The sequence below is a fragment of the Trachypithecus francoisi genome, unplaced genomic scaffold, assembly GCF_009764315.1.
Source record: "Trachypithecus francoisi isolate TF-2019V2 unplaced genomic scaffold, Tfra_2.0 Lachesis_group1, whole genome shotgun sequence".
Taxonomy (NCBI): domain Eukaryota; kingdom Metazoa; phylum Chordata; class Mammalia; order Primates; family Cercopithecidae; genus Trachypithecus; species Trachypithecus francoisi.
In genome coordinates this window covers 61,836,095-61,855,148 of record NW_022681454.1, presented here as the reverse complement: position 1 = coordinate 61,855,148, position 19,054 = coordinate 61,836,095, and the positions used below count along the sequence as shown (strand labels likewise).

At 35.2% G+C, this 19,054-nt stretch overlaps 1 protein-coding gene across 4 annotated transcripts in view; it reads left to right on the top strand.

The window, feature by feature from the left end:
- The window catches only part of SLC4A4 (solute carrier family 4 member 4), a 397,907-nt gene extending 379,597 nt beyond the window's left edge, over positions 1-18,310 (top strand). For 2 of the 4 annotated variants that reach the window (XM_033214484.1, XM_033214483.1), the window contains exons 22-26: positions 81-254; positions 2,484-2,645; positions 10,008-10,104; positions 13,234-13,313; positions 14,023-18,310. In XM_033214484.1, the coding sequence (XP_033070375.1) occupies positions 81-254; positions 2,484-2,645; positions 10,008-10,104; positions 13,234-13,277 (477 nt within the window). In that variant the 3' untranslated portion in view covers positions 13,278-13,313; positions 14,023-18,310. The remainder of the gene's footprint in view (positions 1-80; positions 255-2,483; positions 2,646-10,007; positions 10,105-13,233; positions 13,314-14,022) is intronic. The other 2 variants (XM_033214485.1, XM_033214486.1) reach the window with 2 other exon arrangements.
- Positions 18,311-19,054: the final 744 nt, after the last annotated feature.

Genomic DNA, 19,054 nt, shown 5'->3' with positions numbered 1-19,054 from the left:
TAAATCAGTAATGATTAGTTAGGCATAGTGGAAATGTAATGCAGTAATGCATTTGGACTCCTTTCCTCTTTCCTCCTTAGTTCATGGATCGTCTGAAGCTGCTTCTGATGCCTCTGAAGCATCAGCCTGACTTTATCTACCTGCGCCATGTTCCCCTGCGCAGAGTCCACCTGTTCACTTTCCTGCAGGTGTTGTGTCTGGCCCTGCTATGGATCCTCAAGTCAACAGTGGCTGCTATCATTTTTCCAGTAATGGTAGGCGTTCCTTTAATTGAATGTACCTGTGAGATTATATGGGTATCGTGGTTATCGTTATATGGAAGACTCACATGTCTTTTATGTATTGTTCCAAATTTTTCCAGCTTTGACCTCATCACTTTGATCAGTTGTAATTTACATTTCCCATGGTTATGGTTGTCTAGGATGGACCTTAGAATCAGGCTCACCTGAGTTCATATACTGGCCTTGGTTCATGCTCATCAGTAAACTTCCTTGAACTACTATTAATTCATCAGTAAAATGGGGGTTGCATTGTTGTTTTTCTGAGCATCAAAAATGACTATCAAATGTGTAGCATAATGCCTGACACATAGTAGACACCAGTGCATGTTAGTTACTTTTTAAATGTTGTACAATAGAATTAATCTAAGTAAGAGTGTAGGACATTTCAGTTCAAGTAATAAAGAAGTGCTTGGCATCTTGAGAGAACTCATCCAGTACATTAGAAGAAATGGAGTGAGAAGTTCACTTTTTACATTTCTTGTGGTTTGCATAATGCTAAGTTTAAAGATAAGGTGGGACTTACTATCCTTGCCATAATATGATGAGAAACAAGGTAAAGCAACTACTGTTTCACTCTGAATCACAAGTGAAAGAAGAGAAAAAGAAATTTTGTATTTGGCTTCATTACTGAATTTTATACTTTACCATAACTCTTCACTTCTTGAAAAAAATGCATTTATGTACACTTAAAACAAGTTACAAAGGGAGCCTCGAGTCTGTTTTATCTCCCCCCGCAGGTTTGAAAACAGAATTTTCCTACACTTACCACATTCTATTTTTATAAAAATCCTCTTACTCTTAGCCAGGATTATTATTTTATTTTTTGTATTTGTTGTTTGAAATTTTTTTTCTCCCAAGGATGCAAGAAAAAATGGATATTAAATACTAGTCATATTTGTTAGGTCAGATTTTTTTTCTTAATGGTGCCTTATGTCTTTCTTTCCTTTTTTAAAAAAAAAAACTATATTAACTTACTGAAAAGCACACTGAGTATGAGAAGCACTCAGATTTACCTGTTAGTGTCATCTGCCTACCTACAAATGTTGCTGAAACCAAGAAAATGGAAGCTAGAGCAGGATACATTTGAATTATATCCAGTAAATCACTTTTTGCTTGTGATAAATAATAATTTTAAAATGCTTCACTTTTCTAAAGTGTTTTTGTCTTTTCAGAACTTTTATTTGGTCACAAAATAGTTCTGTAATAGAAGTTAGGACAGATGTTATTTATTTCTCTAGGCGATGAGGAAACTGTCATATCGAGAGCATGAGGCTGATAAAGACAACTGCTTAATTTGAAGCAAGTCAGGATGCCTATAACTTGCTGCATATTAATTTTAATGTAGAATAAAGATATCTTAATTCTACCTTCAGAAGTATCTTAATGTACCTTCAGAAGTTCTTCTTCAAGAGCAATTCATAGAACCAGAAATACATAGGTCAAGAATATTTGTTTTGGAAGTAGACAACTGGGGCCCTTTGTATTATTCAATTATCTGGGTTCATCTCCCTCACAGACATTAAGGATCTTGGACAACATACTTCATGTCTCTAACCTTCAGTTTCCTCAGCTGTATGACAGAAATAATAATACCTACTTTTGGGGTTTGTTTTGAAGAATAAATGAGATAACATTGCCTAAGAGTTTAATATAGTGTCTGGGACATGTTAAGTATTCAGTTAATGGTGGTGATTAAAGTAGCCCAGTGAATGAAATGGTCTGTGCATATTCAAATACTACCTCATTGTGAATACTTTGAAGATGTCTCAGTGTTCTATGTGTCGTACAGATTTTCTTGATTGCTAAAAACCTTTATACCTTTTTAATTTTTAATACTTAGAAATCATATGTCAGCTATTTTTTGACTTTAAACTTTTAACTATTTTATTTAAAATCTCACATGGAAGGAAATGGTTTTGAAAAACAATCCTTTCACATTAAAATTCTAATTGAATGTGATCATGCATTTCAGTGAACAAAACAAAATGAGTTTCAACTAAGACTTTTATAAAACAACTTTCCCCATGTAGAAAGTTATGAGAGTTCACTTGGTATAAGTACATACCGTCAAGATCAGGTCTGTCATACTCTATCTAGCCTTACACAAAGAAGGTTTCTGTGGACTTTGATAGGAGAGTATCTGTGCTTGCTGTGACTTCATCTGCATGGTTTCTTCCATACTTTTAATATTTGCTCTTTCAGATCTTGGCACTTGTAGCTGTCAGAAAAGGCATGGACTACCTCTTCTCCCAGCACGACCTCAGCTTCCTCGATGATGTCATTCCAGAAAAGGACAAGAAAAAGAAGGAGGATGAGAAGAAAAAGAAAAAGAAGAAGGGAAGTCTGGACAGTGACAACGATGATGTAAGGAACTTTCCAAATTCCAAAGGAAAGCTAGTTAAAGAAACAAATGTGAAAATTGTCCCTTTTTATACCTGATGTGAAATGGAGGGCTGAGTTCTAAGAATGTTTATCTGGACATGTGATATTTTACTCATTTCACATCCCTTTGCCCTTTATATTCTCTCTTTGGTTTTTTATGTTTTCTGAAGTCTTTCTGTAACCATTAATACCCTAATAATGACATAATGACTAATAATGACTTCTAAAAAATTTTAAAATCCACCACATTAAAAAAGTTCTGATCTCATAAAGGAAGTTTGCTGAGTAATGCTATAAAATGTATTTGGTTTCTATTAATAATTCAGGGCTTATATTTGAGATAATAACTCAATTTTATGTAATTTTAAGCCTAATGTGGATAGATGTCGATGATCTCACTTTGTATAATCTATGAATCTATTTGAGTAGGCTCTCCACCAAAGTTCTATGCTGTTACATTAATAATAGCATTATATTTATACTAATATGATTTAGCATTATTTTTCTGTAGCTCTTCAATAAAAAGAAAAGGGAATTGGAGTTTGGGGTCTTTTTACATATAGTGGTTAGTGTCATAGTCCAGAGGGTCCTCCTCCAATTAGGTGATTAAGTTGAGAAGTAAAATTTTGCCCAATTTTTTCTTTAGGAGACCAGCTCACAGAAGTACAGATTCTCCAGTAGGGATCTGTAATCAGTGCTAGGAGAAAAACTGGGATTTGTTTACTTTAACACGTGCACACACCTTATTCCAGTAGCCTTTTGAAAAGATTGCCAAAATAATGTTTTCCATTTGAAAATTTGCTCTGGATTTTACACAGTGCAGTATCACAAACGACTTTTTGTGCATCATTACCAATTCTAAAGTAGGAATATTGTTAATTGTTAGTTTCTACTTAGTATTTGATAACTTTGATTGATCATTGCATACCTTATCCTTAATTGTCTCAATAGCTTGTTATCACAGTATTTATTTTTGTTCCCATTTTACAGATGAGGAAATTTAGACTGAGAAATGTTAAATATTTTGTAAAATTTTAAAGCTTTATTGAGGTATGATTAACAAAATTGTATATATGTAAGGTGAGGCTTTGACATATATATTTAAATCATTTTTCTAATTGTACACAGCCATAATGGCAAAGCCAAAACTCAAATCCAGGCCTCTCTGGTTATTTCCAGCTGGTCAGGCTGTCTGATTGTATTATTTTTGTAGAACTTGGAAATGGTACAATGAAAGAAGGCAAGAGACAGAATTGGATTTCACATAAATTGATTCAATAAGAAAAAGGCTTAATGCATGAGGCACATTTAGCTAAAGAGAAAAAGAGGTGAAAAGAGCTTTATGACTGTCATCGTCCATCTACAATGAGAACAGGTGTATAGATTTTGTTTCCAATGGTGACAGAAAAAGAGTGTGTTTAAACTACAGCAGAGATTAAGATGGAATAGTCCAAAGAATGATGTGTTTATACATTTAATAGAAATTAAAATTTGAAATGAATTTCTGGACCACTCAAGACCAAAAAAAAAAAAGGCTGCCTGAAATATTAAATAATTAAAGCAGTATTTTGTCCAAAATAAATATGTCAACTTATGTACATGGACATCAAATTTAAAGTTCACTACACATTATGAATGTATGAGGTGGGGGATTATGGAATCCCCCTCTCTAATGATTTTTAAGAAAAAATAGTAAAATATCAACTTTGGAGAATGTTTTAAATGTACTGCTCTCTAGTGACAAAAGTTGGATCGAAAGAACTCCTTAGAACTTCTTCCAGTTCTTAGATATGATTTCCAACAAATCCTATTTCATTTAAAGTGGGGTTTTTTTGTATTGATATTTACCATTTCCGACAGATTTCTTGAAGCCAAAGTGTCATACTTGTTTTTTTTCCCCTTCCTCTTCATCCTACCCGTTCCAAAACAAACAAGCAAACATATACATTTGTTCCTAAGCAGTGAATCCAGCTAGGCAATTTGGAGTACATCTGTGCAGTATGTTCTGTGTGTTGAACTCATTATTTAGGGGCTCCACTTAGGAATGTGGTTCTCCTAAGTTTACTTCTTAGTCACAGGGTTTGGGGCCCATGGATATAGGGAGTCACGTGGGGACATGGGGGTTATAGCTATAATATAATATTTATGAGCACAAATAGTAAAAATTATGGCTTGCCAACATTTTGAGCCACTCACAGTCATTTTTTAATCTGCCTGGTAGGCTGTGATTAAGGGTTGGCTGCCAACTCATCCATCTATAAGTGCTATTATTTTGGAAAATGTTTGAAATACTGTAATGACTTACTGTTTTTGACATTCTCATAAAGGTAAATGCATGTGGCATCTTTTTCATTATTATTATACTTTAAGTCCTGGGATACATGTGCAGATCATGCAGGTTTGTTACATAGGTATACACGTGCCATGATGGTTTGCTGTACCTATCAACCTGTCATCTACATTAGGTATTTCTCCTACTGCTATCCCTCCCTTAGTCCCCTACCCTCTGGCAGGCACCAGTGTGTGATATTCCCCTGCCTGTATCCATGTTTTCTAATTGTTCAACTCCCACTTATGAGTGAAAACATGTGGTGTTTGGTTTTCTGTTCCTGTGTTAGTTTGCTGAGAATGATTGTTTCCAGCTTCATCCATGTCCCTGCAAAGGACATGAACTCATCCTTTTTTATGGCTGCATAGTATTCCATGGTGTATATGTGCCACATTTTCTTTATCCAGTCTATCATGGATGGGTATATGAGTTGGTTCCAAGTCTTTGCTATTGTGAGCAGTGCTGCAATAAACATACATGTGCATGTCTTTATAGTAGAATGATTTATAATCCTTTGGGTATATACCCAGTAATAGGATTGCTGGGTCAAATGGTATTGCGATCTTTGAGGAATCACCACACTGTCTTTCACAATGGTTGAAATAATTTAGACTCTCACCAACAGTGTAAAAGCATTCCTATTTCTCCACGTCATCTCCAGCATCTGTTATTTCCTCACTTTTTAATGATTGCCATTCTAACTGGCATGAGATGGTATCTCATTGTGGTTTTGATTTGCATTTGTCTAATGACCAGCAATGATGACCTTTTTTTCATATGTTTGCGGGCTGCATAAATGTCTTCCTTCGAGAAGTATCTGTTCATATCCTTTGCCCACTTTTTGATAGGGTTGTTTTTTTCTTATAAATTTGTTTAAGTTCCTTGTAGATTCTGGATATTAGCCCTTTGTCAGATGGATAGATTGCAAAACTTTTCTCCCATTCTGTAGGTTGCCTATTCATTCTGATGATAATTTATTTTGCTGTGCAGATGTTCTGTAGTTTAATTAGATGCCGTTTGTCAATTTTGACTTTTGTTGCCATTGCTTTTGCTGTTTTAGTCATGAAGTCTTTGCCCATGCCTATGTCCTGAATGGTATTGCCTAGGTTTTCTTCTAGGGTTGTATAGTTTTACATCTTATATTTAAGGCTTTAATCCATCTTGACTTGATTTTTGTATAAGATGTAAGGAAGGGGTCCAGTTTCAATTTTCTGCATATGGCTAACCAGTTTTCCCAACACTATTTATTAAATAGGGACTCCTTTCCTCACTGCCTGTATTTGTCAGGTTTGTCAAAAATCAGATGGTTGTAGATGTGTGACGTTATTTTTGAGGCCTCCATTCTGTTCCATTGGTCCATATATCTGTTTTGGTACCAGTACCATGCTGTTTTGGTTACTGTAGCCTTGTGGCATAGTTTGAAGTCAGGTAGTGTGATGCCTCCAGCTTTGTTCTTTTTGCTTAGGATTGTCTTGGCTATATGGGCTCTTTTTTGGTTCCATATGAAATTTAAAGTAGTTTTTTCTAATTTTGTGAAGAAAGTCAATGGTAGCTTGATGAGGATAGCATTGATTCCATAAATTACTTTGGGCAGTATGACCATTTTCACCTTATTGATTCTTGTATCCATGAGCATGGAATGTTTTTCCATTTGTTTGTGTCCTCTTTTATTTCCTTGAGCAGTAGTTTGTTGTTCTCCTTTAAGAGGTCCTTCACATCCCTTGTAAATTGTATTCCTAGGTATTTTGTTCTCTTTGTAGCAATTGTGAATGGGAGTTCTTTCATGATTGGGCTCTCTGTCTATTATTGGTGTATAGGAATGCTTGTGATTTCTGTACATTGATTTTGTATTCTGAGACTTTGCTGAAGTTGCTTATCAGCTTAAGGAGATTTTGGGATGAGACAGTGAGGTTTTCTAAATATGCAATCATGTCATCAGCAAACAGAGACAATTTGACTTCCCCTCTTCCTATTTGAATACCCTTTATTTCTTTCTCTTGCCTGATTGCCCTGGCCAGAAATTACAATACTATGTTTAATAAGAGTGGTGAGAGAGAACATCCTTTTCTTGTGCCAGTTTTCAAAGGGAATGCTTCCAGCTTTTGCCCATTCAGTATGATATTGGCTGTGGGTTTGTCATAAATAGCTCTTATTATTTCAAGATACATTCCATGAATACCTAGTTTATTGAGAGTTTTTAGCATGAAAGGCTGTTGAATTTTATTGAAGGCCTTTTCTGTATTTATTGAGATAATGATGTGTTTTTTGTCATTGGTTCTGTTTATGTGATGGATTATGCTCATTGATTTGCCTATGCTGAACCAGCCTTGCATCCCAGCGATGAAGCCAACATGATCGTGGTAGATTAGCTTTTTAATATGCTTCTGGATTCAGTTTACCAGTATTTTCTTGAGGATTTTCACATCAATGTTCATCAGGAATACTGGCCTGTAATTTTGTTTTTTTGTTGTGTCTCTGCCAGGTTTTGGTATCAGGATGATGCTGGCCTCATAAAATGGGTTAGGGAGGAGTCCCTCTTTTTCTATTGTTTGGAATAGTTTCAGAAGAAATGGTACCAGCTCCTCTTTGTACTGCTGGGAGAATTCTTCTGTGAACCCATCTGGTCCTGGACATTTTTGATTGGTAGACTATTAATTACTGCTTTCATTTCAGAACTTCTTGTTGTTCTATTCAGGGATTCAGCTTCTTCTAGAGTTGGTCTTGGGAGGGTGTATGTATCCAGGAATTTATCCATTTCTTCTAGATTTTCTAGTTTATTTGTGTGGAGGTGTTTGTAGTACTCTCTGATGGTAGTTTGTATTTCTGTGGGGTCAGTGGTTATATCCCCTTTATCATTTTTTATTGTGCCTATTTGATTCTTCTCTCTTCTTCATTATTCTGGCTAGTGGTCTATGTATTTTGTTAATCTTTTCAAAAAACAGCTCCTGGATTCATTGATTTTTTTGAAGGATTTTTTGTGTCTCTATCTCCTTCAGTTCTGCTCTGATCTTAGTTACTTCTTTTCTTTGCTAGCTTTTGAATGTGTTTGCTCTTGCTTCTCTAGTTCTTTTAATTGTGATGTTAGACTGTCAATTTTTAGATCTTTCCTGCTTTCTCCTGTGGGAATTTAGTGCTATAAATATCCCTCTAAACACTGCTTTAGCTGTGTCGCAGAGATTCTGGTATGTTGTGTCTTTGTTCTCATTGGTTTCAAAGAACATCTTTATTTCTGCCTTCATTTCGTTATATACCCAGTAGTCATTCAGGAGCAGGTTGTTCAGTTTGCATGTAGTTGTGCTGTTTTGAGTAAGTTTCTTAGTCCTGAGTTCTAATTTGATTGCACTGTGGTCTGATAGACTGTTTGTTATGATTTCCATTCTTTTGCATTTGCTCAGGAGTGTTTTACTTCCAATTATGTGGTCAATTTTAGAATAAGTGTGATGTGGTGCTGAGAAGAATGTATATTGTGTTGATTTGGGGTGGAGAGTTCTGTAGATGTCTATTAGGTCTGCTTGGTCCAGAGCTCAAGTCCTGGATATCCTTGTTAATTTTCTGTCTCACTGATCTGTCTAATATTGACAGTGGGGTGTTAAAGTCTCCCACTATTATTTTGTGGGAGTCTCTTTGTAGTTCTCTAAGAATATGCTTTATGAATCTGGATGCTCCTATATTGGGTGCATATATATTTAGGATAGTTAGCTCTTCTTGTTACATTGATCTCTTTACCATTATGCAGTGCCCTTCTTTGTCTTTTTGGATCTTTGTTGGTTTAAAGTCTGTTTTATTGGAGACTGGGATTGTAACCCCTGCTTCTTTTTTTTTCTTTCCATTTGCTTGGTAAATATTCCTCCATCCCTTTATTTTGAGCCTATGTGTGTCTTTGAACAGGTGGTGGGTCTCCTGAATACAGCACACTCATGGGTCTTAACTCTATCCAGTTTGCCAGTCTGTGTCTTTTAATTGGGGCATTTAGTCCATTTACATTTAAGGTTAATATTGTTTATGTGTGGCATGTTTATTTTTTTTTTCTTTTTTGCTTGTTGAATGTATTGTCTTAGTTCTCTAAAAGGATACTGTTGTTCATTAACCTCTTTAGAGTCACCATAAAGGAATTTTCCATGTAGGTAATAGACTTTATGTTAAGATTTTTTTACCATTAATCTCATTTTATTTTCAGCTAAAAATCATCTTTTTGGTACTTTCAATGATGAGATATATTGGGTCTTTCAGTCCCAACATAGACTTGGAATCAATATAATGCATTTAAAAGAAACAAAGTGGTAATCTATTATAATTTGGGCTAGGTAGCCTGTTCTTTAAGCAGTCCCATGATTAGCTGCCTGGTTTTGTCATTTCCGTTATGATTCTCTGCTTATCTGACCATCATAGACACCTTTTTAAACATTTTATTTTCTTATGTTTTGCTTACATTTTCAGGTATCTTTGGCACAAGCTAATTGAAATGAACCTTTACCCATAAAATAGTACTTAGCGTAAGAGAGGAAAGTTTATTTTCTAGTGTACATAGAAGGCTTCTTGATAGTGGATATATAAAAAGTCTGTCACTTGTTCTAGAAGGAAAGATGGGTCATGATTTTCCTAGAGACGGAATCAGCATAAACAAAACAAGAATTTCAAGACCATATTATAACTTCGGAAGTTTCCTAGGTTTAATCTGTTTTTGCATTGAGATCATTTGCTTCACAGATACAACTCATAAACATTGCTGATTGGGAGTCTAAGTGATAGAAAGCTTTACAATTCAGTTGTAGTGATCTCTATTTCGTGTAGTTATAGCTTTGATGGACTCAATACCATTAACTCAGAAGAGTAGAAAACAAATGTGAGGGGGAAAGAAGGAATACAGTTAAAAGATAGCAAACTGGAAGTAATTATAGGGCTTTTCTCCTTAGTATTAAGTAAATGATTACATAAAACGGTTTGATCGACACTAGCAGATAGGAAGGGCTGTATAATAAAAACATTCTAAAACCTGTTGTACATTTTTTTCACAGTCTGACTGCCCATACTCAGAAAAAGTACCAAGTATTAAAATTCCAATGGACATCATGGAACAGCAACCTTTCCTAAGTGATAGCAAACCTTCTGACAGTGAGTAGAACTAACCTCTTGCATGCTTGCTTGAATATGATTTGCGCTTACAGAGAAAACACTTTAGAATGGCCATCTGCATTAACTTGCTCTCGATTTTGTTTTTCCTTTTTTCTATGAGAAGATTTACACTTAATTATAATAAAACTTTATTTTTACATACCCTAAGCTTCACTCTTCTTTTTATCCATAACCTTTTACATTTTTATTTGGTAGTCTTTTCCCTTACCCCAGTCATCCCCAGTTTTTCCAACTGCTAAATTAATAACCACATTTTTAATTGATTTTTCTTTTTTTTTCCCTGTTGGTATTTTGAATTGCAGCTTATAATACTACATCACTGTCACTGTTTGTCTTCCTTAGGTTTTAACTAGTGATCAAATCAGCTCAAAAGAGAAATTGCATCATTGGTCTCTCAGTGATCAATAAATCAGTTGTTAATATTAAGAATTTGGAAAAATTTAATTTTGATTAAATTAGCAATCATAAAGTATGAGTACAACTTTCTAGATATAACTTATATGCATTTGCTTTCTAATCTCTTCATTCTCCCTTTTGCTATTTCAAAATTATTGTTATAACTGCACTGATCTTCCTAGGGTGATAGGCTGGTGGCTATGGTGCAATGGTTTGTGACATTTTTTTCTTCTGTAATTGAATTAACAGGCCATTTAGTAATGTCAGTGACCATTTCAGACTTTCCCAATAGCAGGCAGCAATTGCCATCAAGCTACTTTCTACTTTGCGTTCTCATTGAAGAAAATGCATCCTTTTAGATTCACATGCCCTTCAGAGTACACTGATCTGTTACAGAAAAAGACAGTTAAGACGCTTTTATTTCTATTTTACCAAACCACCTTGACTTCAATAGGAGGTTACTGTTATCAAGAAATGTTTGGAATGAATGTCTATTGATAAAAAATAACGGGTGTATTAGTTATCAATCATTGAGTAACAAATTACCATAAATCTTAGCAGCTTAAAACAGCAAACATGTTTTCTTACACAATTCCTGACATTCAGGAATGCAGGGGCAGCTGATTTTGGTTCTGGCTCAGAGTCTCTCATGAGATTGCAGTCAGAGCTGTCAAGCTGTCAGCTGGGGCTGAGTCTCTGAAGACTTTTTATTTTTTTTTCCAGGAAGAAATGAAAGGATGTATTGAAAATTATAGTATACTCCCCGTTGTGGGAGTGGGCCCAAGAATAGGGACTCAGGGGCCCCCTTACAAAATTTTTGGAAGTTTACCCTCTACTTGGGGTACACCCTATGTAAATGAAGAGGATGAAGTAAAGTTACAAACTCATTTACTTGGCCTACGCCCCATGGAGAGGATATTTCCTGTCATAGCCAAAGTGTGAATAGGCCTTATGTTCCATGCCTCCAGACCCTGTTTTCCTGCCTCATCTCCTCAAGGAGAGATGTGATCTCCCTAAATCTTCATGGGAGGCAGAGGGACCGATGGTCTTTTTTCTGTAACTGCTTCATTCTGGCTTGGGGCATACTCCCTACCTATTGGGGATCACTGAACTCTCACCCTGCTCTTAGTCTAATGAAGGCAGGGTAGCTTCTTGATGGCCAGGGCGGTGTCTTCACCTGGAACTGGCTGGAACCTTTGTTGCATGATCATCTGAAGATTGATGGTCTCTAGGCAAGAGGAAATGAATTTGGTTAAAAAGGGGGAATCTTTTTGAACAAAATTCTGAGAGGCCGTTGTTTTGAACTAAGCTCATGCACTAGGCCCCAACAGACCAAACCAAAGCAAAATGAAGCCATTTGTGCTAAGGCTATAAGGAAACACATGAATTCTAGAACAGACCAGGTTTTGTTTTTTCTTCTGCAAATCTCTATAACAGATATTCTTGACAGCATAGGTATCCACCCACTAAGGTTCCCATTAAATATTTTAGTCTCTGAAGACTTGGTTGGAGCTGGGGATCTGCTTCCAAAAGCACACTCATGGGGCCCTTGGCATGACGTTTGTTGCTTTACCTGTGGGTATCTCTGTAGGACTGCCCATGACATGGCCTCCCTCAGAGCCAGTGATAAAAGAGAAAGAAACCAAGACAGAAGCTGCAGTCTTTTATAACTGAATCTCAGAAGTAACAGACCATTACTTCTGTCATATTCTGATGGTTATGCAGCCCCACACTGTTAACACTGGGAAAGAACTACACAAATTCATAAATACCAGGAGACAGGGATCACTGAGAGCCATCTTGGAGGCTGGCTACCAGCCTGGATTTAAAGAACCAAGAACTAAAGCAGTCTTACCTTTGGTGTCCAGTTTGTAACCTATAACTTGTAACCGAGGCTAATTTCTGCTAACTTAATGGGGTTTGGTTATGAATTTCTTTTTTAATTTAAGCTCCTCAAGCCATGTTCCAACTTCATTTTTTATCTGTGGAGCATTAATAGCAAAAGCACACTTTGACATACATGTACTTAACATGCATATCTTCTGTTGGCATCATAACCTGGTATAGCCCCTTATAGATAAATGTAAAAGCTAGTTTTAAAAAATCACTAGCCAGAATTTGAAGCTCATGGAAAAAGTTTATGTGCCAGTTGCCCTTCATCCTCTCAAAACCCCTTTTAAAGGATACATTGCAAGTTGATATGATATTAGAAGTTTACTTAAACAAAATACACTTGAGCATTTTGGCTGAAATGTTTCCTAATGTCATGTTTATCTTTATAATCCATGATGAAAGAACAGAACTGATAGAAGTAGTGTTGCAGTATGAGTAAGTACCTCAAAGAAAATCTTTTTTTTTTTCCTTATGAACAACAACAGCAGGCAAACTTAGGAATGCTGAAGATGGAAAGAAATCCAAAAGCAAGCCTTAGACAGTAAGAGAATGTTGTCACCCTCTAAAAATGATTTGCTTTTTATTCTTCTCACTGACAAGATAGCAGTGATCCATCCCAGAAAACCTAACGTAAAGGAAACGAAGTGATTTTGTCTTCATCACACTAGAGTCTTAGCTTAATACATTTTTTGTTGAAATGCCTAAACTTGTCTTTTTACTCTTACCAGTTATGGAAGATGCATCAATTTTGTGAAGATTTTTGTTTTATACTTCACCATAGCCCTACTATTTACGTTTTTTAAAACTTTCATTTTCCAGGAGAAAGATCACCAACATTCCTTGAACGCCACACATCATGCTGATAAAATTCCTTTCCTTCAGTCACTCGGTATGCCAAGGTAAAGGACAGCCCAGTATTTTATGTTGTTCTGTGGAATAATTGCCCCACACAAATGTAGTTAATGGTGGGTTATTGACATAACTTCTTGTTCTCCTTCCTCTCTGTGATTTCTCTTAAATAAATTACCCAGTGACCAAAACTTGCTCCAGCTTTTACTAGTAGAAAGCATTCTAAGAGACCTACTTACTCTTACAAATAAGGGAATCTTTCAGTATCATTAAGTTACAACCCAGGATCAACATTAGCTCTTTTAATTTCAGTATCATCCCTGATTTGAAGGGGTGTAACTGGCACTTTCTGACAGTTCTTCTCCAGTGGTTTCTTTCCCTCTTAACAAAGTTCCAGAGATTTCAGGTTCTACTCGATTTTCTGAAATCTCTGAATGTTTTTGTTATGTCAGTCTTTTTGTCGTTTAATTTCTGACAGCATTACCCACATGGTAGTACCTCTTTTCCTTTTGTGTTTGTTGTTTTTATTGTTTTTATTCTAGGTATGGGATCTTTGAAATTTTTTTACTTGAATTTCTTGACTCTACTGATAACCTTCATCCCATTTAAAGTGTTTGTTTTTAATACACAAAGAGAATATAAGTATTAAAAGAGAACAAGGAAGGACATACTTGACTTCTATACAATGCATAAACATTTGACAGACGATGAAGGAAATCTGATTTACTTACTACTTTTTTTTTTTTCCTTTTTCTCTAGTCCTCCTAGAACTCCAGTAAAAGTTGTGCCTCAGATTAGAATAGAACTTGAGCCTGAAGACAATGATTATTTCTGGAGGAGCAAGGGAACAGAAACTACATTGTAACCTGTTTGTCTTTCTTAAAACTGACATTTGTTGTTAATGTCGTTGGTTTTTGTTTGGCTGTTTGTTTATTTTTTAACTTTTATTTTGTCTCAGTATTTGGTCACAGGCCAAATAATACAGCGCTCTCTCTGCTTCTCTCTTGCATAGATACAATCAAGACAATAGTGCACCGTTCCTTAAAAACAGCATCTGAGGAATACCCCTTTTGTTCTTAAACTTTCAGATGTGTCCTCTGATAACCAAATTCTTCTGTCACTCAAGACACAGACACACACAGACCCTGCCCTTTGCCTCTATTAAGCAGAGGATGCAAGTATTAAGGATTTTATAACATGAAAATATTGAAAGAACTTAAAACTTTAGCTTTGGGGCTGTGCTTACTGGCTTGTCTTTGTCTGGTAGAGCAAACCTTGACCTCCAGACAGAGTCCCTTCTCATTTATAGAGCTCTCCGGGACTGGAAAAAGTGCTGCTATTTTAACTTGCTCTTGCTTGTAAACCCTAATCTTAGAGTTATCAAAAGAAGAAAAACCTGAAGGTACTTTACTCCCTATAGAGAAACCATTGCCATCATTGTAGCAAGTGCTGGAATGTCCCTTTTTTCCTATGCAACTTTTTTTAACCCTTTAATGAACTTATCTGTTGAGTACATTGAAGAATATTTTTCTTCCTAGATTTTGTTGTTTAAATTATGGGGCCTAACCTGCAACTTATTTTTTGTCAATTTTTAAAACTTTTTTTTAATTACTGTAAAGAAAATGAATTTTTTCCTGCAGCAGGAAACATAGTTTTGAGTAGTTCTACCTCTTATTTGTAGCTGCCAGGCTTTCTGTAAAAATTGTATTGTATATAATGTGATTTTTACACATACCTACACACACAAATACACAATCTCTAGGGTAAGCCAGAAGGCAAGATCAGATTAAAAGCACCATGTTTCTAAGCATCAATTTTTCCCTTTCTTTAAAAGAAACTTAACTGTTCTATGAAGGAGATTGAGGGAGAAGAGACAAACTCCTATGTCATGAGAAGAACCGATGTTCTGATAATAGTAGCATCTGTGTGCAGATGCTGATTGTATGACCACGTCAATGTCCTATGCAGTATTGTTAGACATTTTCTCATTTTGAAATATTTGTGTGTTTGTGTATGTGCTCTGTGCCATGGTTGGTGCATATATGTGCAATGTTAGAAAGCAAAAGAGTGACGGTAGGCAGAGGGCAAAGTCATTGAGTCTCTTGTGCCAGTTTTCATAAAACCCAAACCACATATGAAAAAATCCATTAAGGGTCCAAGAAGTCTGTCCATATGAAAATGAGAGTAAATATAGTTTATTTCCCAGCTATCAGTCATTATAATTGATATAATAGCTCGTACATGCAATATAAAATTCATGGGAGTATTAATAGCCCATTTACATGTCTATAAAATGTAACGGGATTACAGAGCTGCAGAGTACAGTGTAACGGTACTCTCATGCACTTTTTCAGGAAGCAAAGGCAATTATTCTTTGTAAGTGGGACTTTTAGAACACATTAGTGTACATATATGTATGTATATTTCAAAGTACCACACTGAAAGTTAGACGTTTATTAACCAAATTCAACATGATATTTAAAGGTTGTTTTTAATATGATACATTACATATTGTGAATGTATGTTAAAAAACATTTTAAATGTTAAAATTATAATTTTGAATTCATATAACCACAACTGTGATATATCCTAACTATAACCAGTTGTTGAGGGTTATACTAGAAGCAGAATGAAACCACATTTGTTGGTTTGATAATATGCACTTATTGATTCCCACTCATTGTTATGTTACTTAAATTATTATTCTGTCTCCTTGTAATTTTGATTACAAAAATGTTATTATCCTGAGTTAGTTGTTACTTTTACAGTAACTGATACTCCTAAAACTTTTAATTTATACAAATTAGACAATAATGACCCCAGTTTTTTCATTAAAATAATAGTGGCAAATTATATGTTATTGTGTTAAAACCTCACCTGTCAAATTCTGGCTTCACATTTGTATTTAGGGCTATCCTTAAAATGATTATTCTGTACTATCTAGCTTTCTATTACCCTAATATAAACCAGTATAAGAAGACTTTCCCTTTTTCTTTACTCACAGAAGCATCAATAAATTGTTTAAAAACCATGTATAGTTTCAGCTTACCTGTGATCTTGTTAAGTTAAAGGTACTTTTGTTTACTTTTATAAAAGCTCTAGATAAAACTTTTTTTTCTGATCATGAATCAAGTATCTCTGGTTCATGCCCGTCTCTATACCTATCAAAGAACTCCTGAAGCACCTTAACTCATCATGTCAGCCTGTGAGTAGAGGTGAAACCTATGTGTACCTCTGTTTATGATCCATATTGATATTTATGACATGAACACAGAATAGTACCTTACATTTGCTAAATAAACAGTTAATACCAAATCCTTTCAATATTCTGGGAACCCAGGGAAGTGTTTAAAATGTCATTAGTTTCAAAGGAACAGAAGTAGTTAACCAAACTAACAAGCAAAACCTGAGGTTTACCTGGTGACACCAAATTATCAGTATCTTAGCTAAATTTACCCATTGCCTAAGAGTGAACCAGATTTGGCGGTGGTTTTGTTTCTATGCAAACTGGACACAGATTACAACAGTACATTTTTTTATAAGTGTTTCTCCCTTTTCTCCATAATGTGACTTGCGGAGATAAAGGATTCAAAAGATAAAGACAAAGTCCGCTTAGAGTTGTTAACCAGAAAGTCCTGGCTGTGGTTGCAGAAACACTGTTGGAAGAAAAGCGATGACTAAGTCAAGCGTCTGCCTTATCAAAAGAGCAAAAATGCATCTGGTTTTGTGTTTGGGAGAAAAATATCTTGGACACACTGTTTTCCTTGATAAAAGTCATCTTCTCTTCTGTGTGAAATGAATACTTGGAATTCTACTTGTTTTATGTGCCGGGGCAGTAATGTCCCTGCCTTTTCTCCCAATCAAGGTTGAGGAGTGGGGCTGGGGAGAGGACTTAACTGACTTAAGAAGTAGGAAAACAAAAACCTCTCTCCTCAGCCTTCCACCTCCAAGAGAGGAGGAAAAAACAGTTGTCTGCTGTCTGTAATTCAGTTTGCGTGTATTTTATGCTCATGCACCAACCCATACAGAGTAAATCTTTTATCAACTATATACTGGTGTTTAATAGAGAATGATTGTCTTCCGAGTTTTTTGGTTCCTTTTTTAACTGTGTTAAAGTACTTGAAATGTATTGACTGCTGACTATATTTTAAAAACAAAATGAAATAATTTGAGTTGTATTACAGAGGTTGACATTGTTCAGGGGTGGGACAAAGCCTTCTTCAATCCTTTTCATACTACTTAATGATTTTGGTGCAGGAACCTGAGATTTTCTGATTTATATTTCATGATATTTCACATCTGCTCTTCACAGCATGAGCATGAAGCCCAGTGGCACTAAGTGGCTGGGTACAATCAAGTGATATTTTATAGCACTTCACTATCTGAAAGGCCATGAGTTTTCAGGTGATTTCATTGAGCTTCATTGCAGCCTAAAATTTTAAAAAAGTTTTGTAATATGCTAACCAGTCAAGTTGTGTTTTGACCAGAGATTTAGATATGTCCAATTTCCTGGCTCATTTCATTGTGCTCTATGGGTACGTATAAAAAGCAAGAATTCTGTTTCCTAGGCAAATATTGCAACTCAGGGCTAAAGTCATCCAGTGAAACTTTTAGAGCCGGAAGTAACTTTGTCCCAGTCCTACAATGTGAAAAGAGTGAATAGTTGCCTCTTTTTAGCCATTTTCATGGCTGGTACATATTCGTACACATTACTTTTCAGAATCAATATGCACTTTCAGATATTCTTATTTTTATTCTCTTAAGTCTTTATTAACTTTGGAGAGAGAGATGATGCATCTTTTTATTTTAAATGAAGTAGATCAACATGGTGGAACAAAATGATAAAGAACAGAAAACATTTCAATATATTACTAATAACTTTTTCCAATATAAATCCTAAAATTCCTATAACATAGTATTTTACAGTTTTATGAAGCTTTCTATTGTGACTTTTATGGAATTAAGAGATGAAGAAGATGAGATATTTTAGCATTTATATTTTTCAAAATTATATGTATACTTAAAATAAAGTAACTTTATGCATTTATGAGTGTCAGGTGTTTCTGTTCAATGCCTCAAATAATTGTTAAATGCCTATTATTTTACTTCTTTGGGTGATGCAGGGAATACAAAGATGATCAAGTCAGAGTCCCTGTCCCCACGTTGCTTTAGTTACTCCAGGCAGGAGGATAAAATGAGTGTCCAAATTATATTTTTTTAAAAAGCTTATAAGAATTATCTAAGTATGAATGAAATGTTATTATGCAAAGAATCAAAGAAAAAATAGGTCCAACTAAGAGCGATAGGAATTTTTTTTTTGAGAAGATAGTATTGTCTTCTTTTATAAAGTTAGTGAAATATAAAATACCACTTTCTTGAATTCAGGATGTGGTATAGAGTAAATTAATTCTCAAAACAAAACAAAAAAACTGCTAAGCATAATAAGTACTTATTAAAAAATAATTGTTCAAATGAATGAAATATTAGAATGATTTTTAACAGAAGATACATTATATACACTTTTGCTGGGTCTGTCCAAGGTTTTGTGTAATATTTAAAACTCTCTAGGTAGCTTCAGTCCAAAATTAGAATCAGAGTGGTGGTGTTGGGTTGGGGGGTGGGTACCAAATAATAGAAGTGATGAAAGAGAACTTCTGGTTGCAGTAAAAGGTGATGTAAAAACAAAAATAATGAGGTGGTGACATTGGCTCAGTCTTTCAATCTGAAAACTTGACGGAGATAATCGCTCTGAGTATGAGGGGACTGATAGTGGTGATGATAATGGGGACTA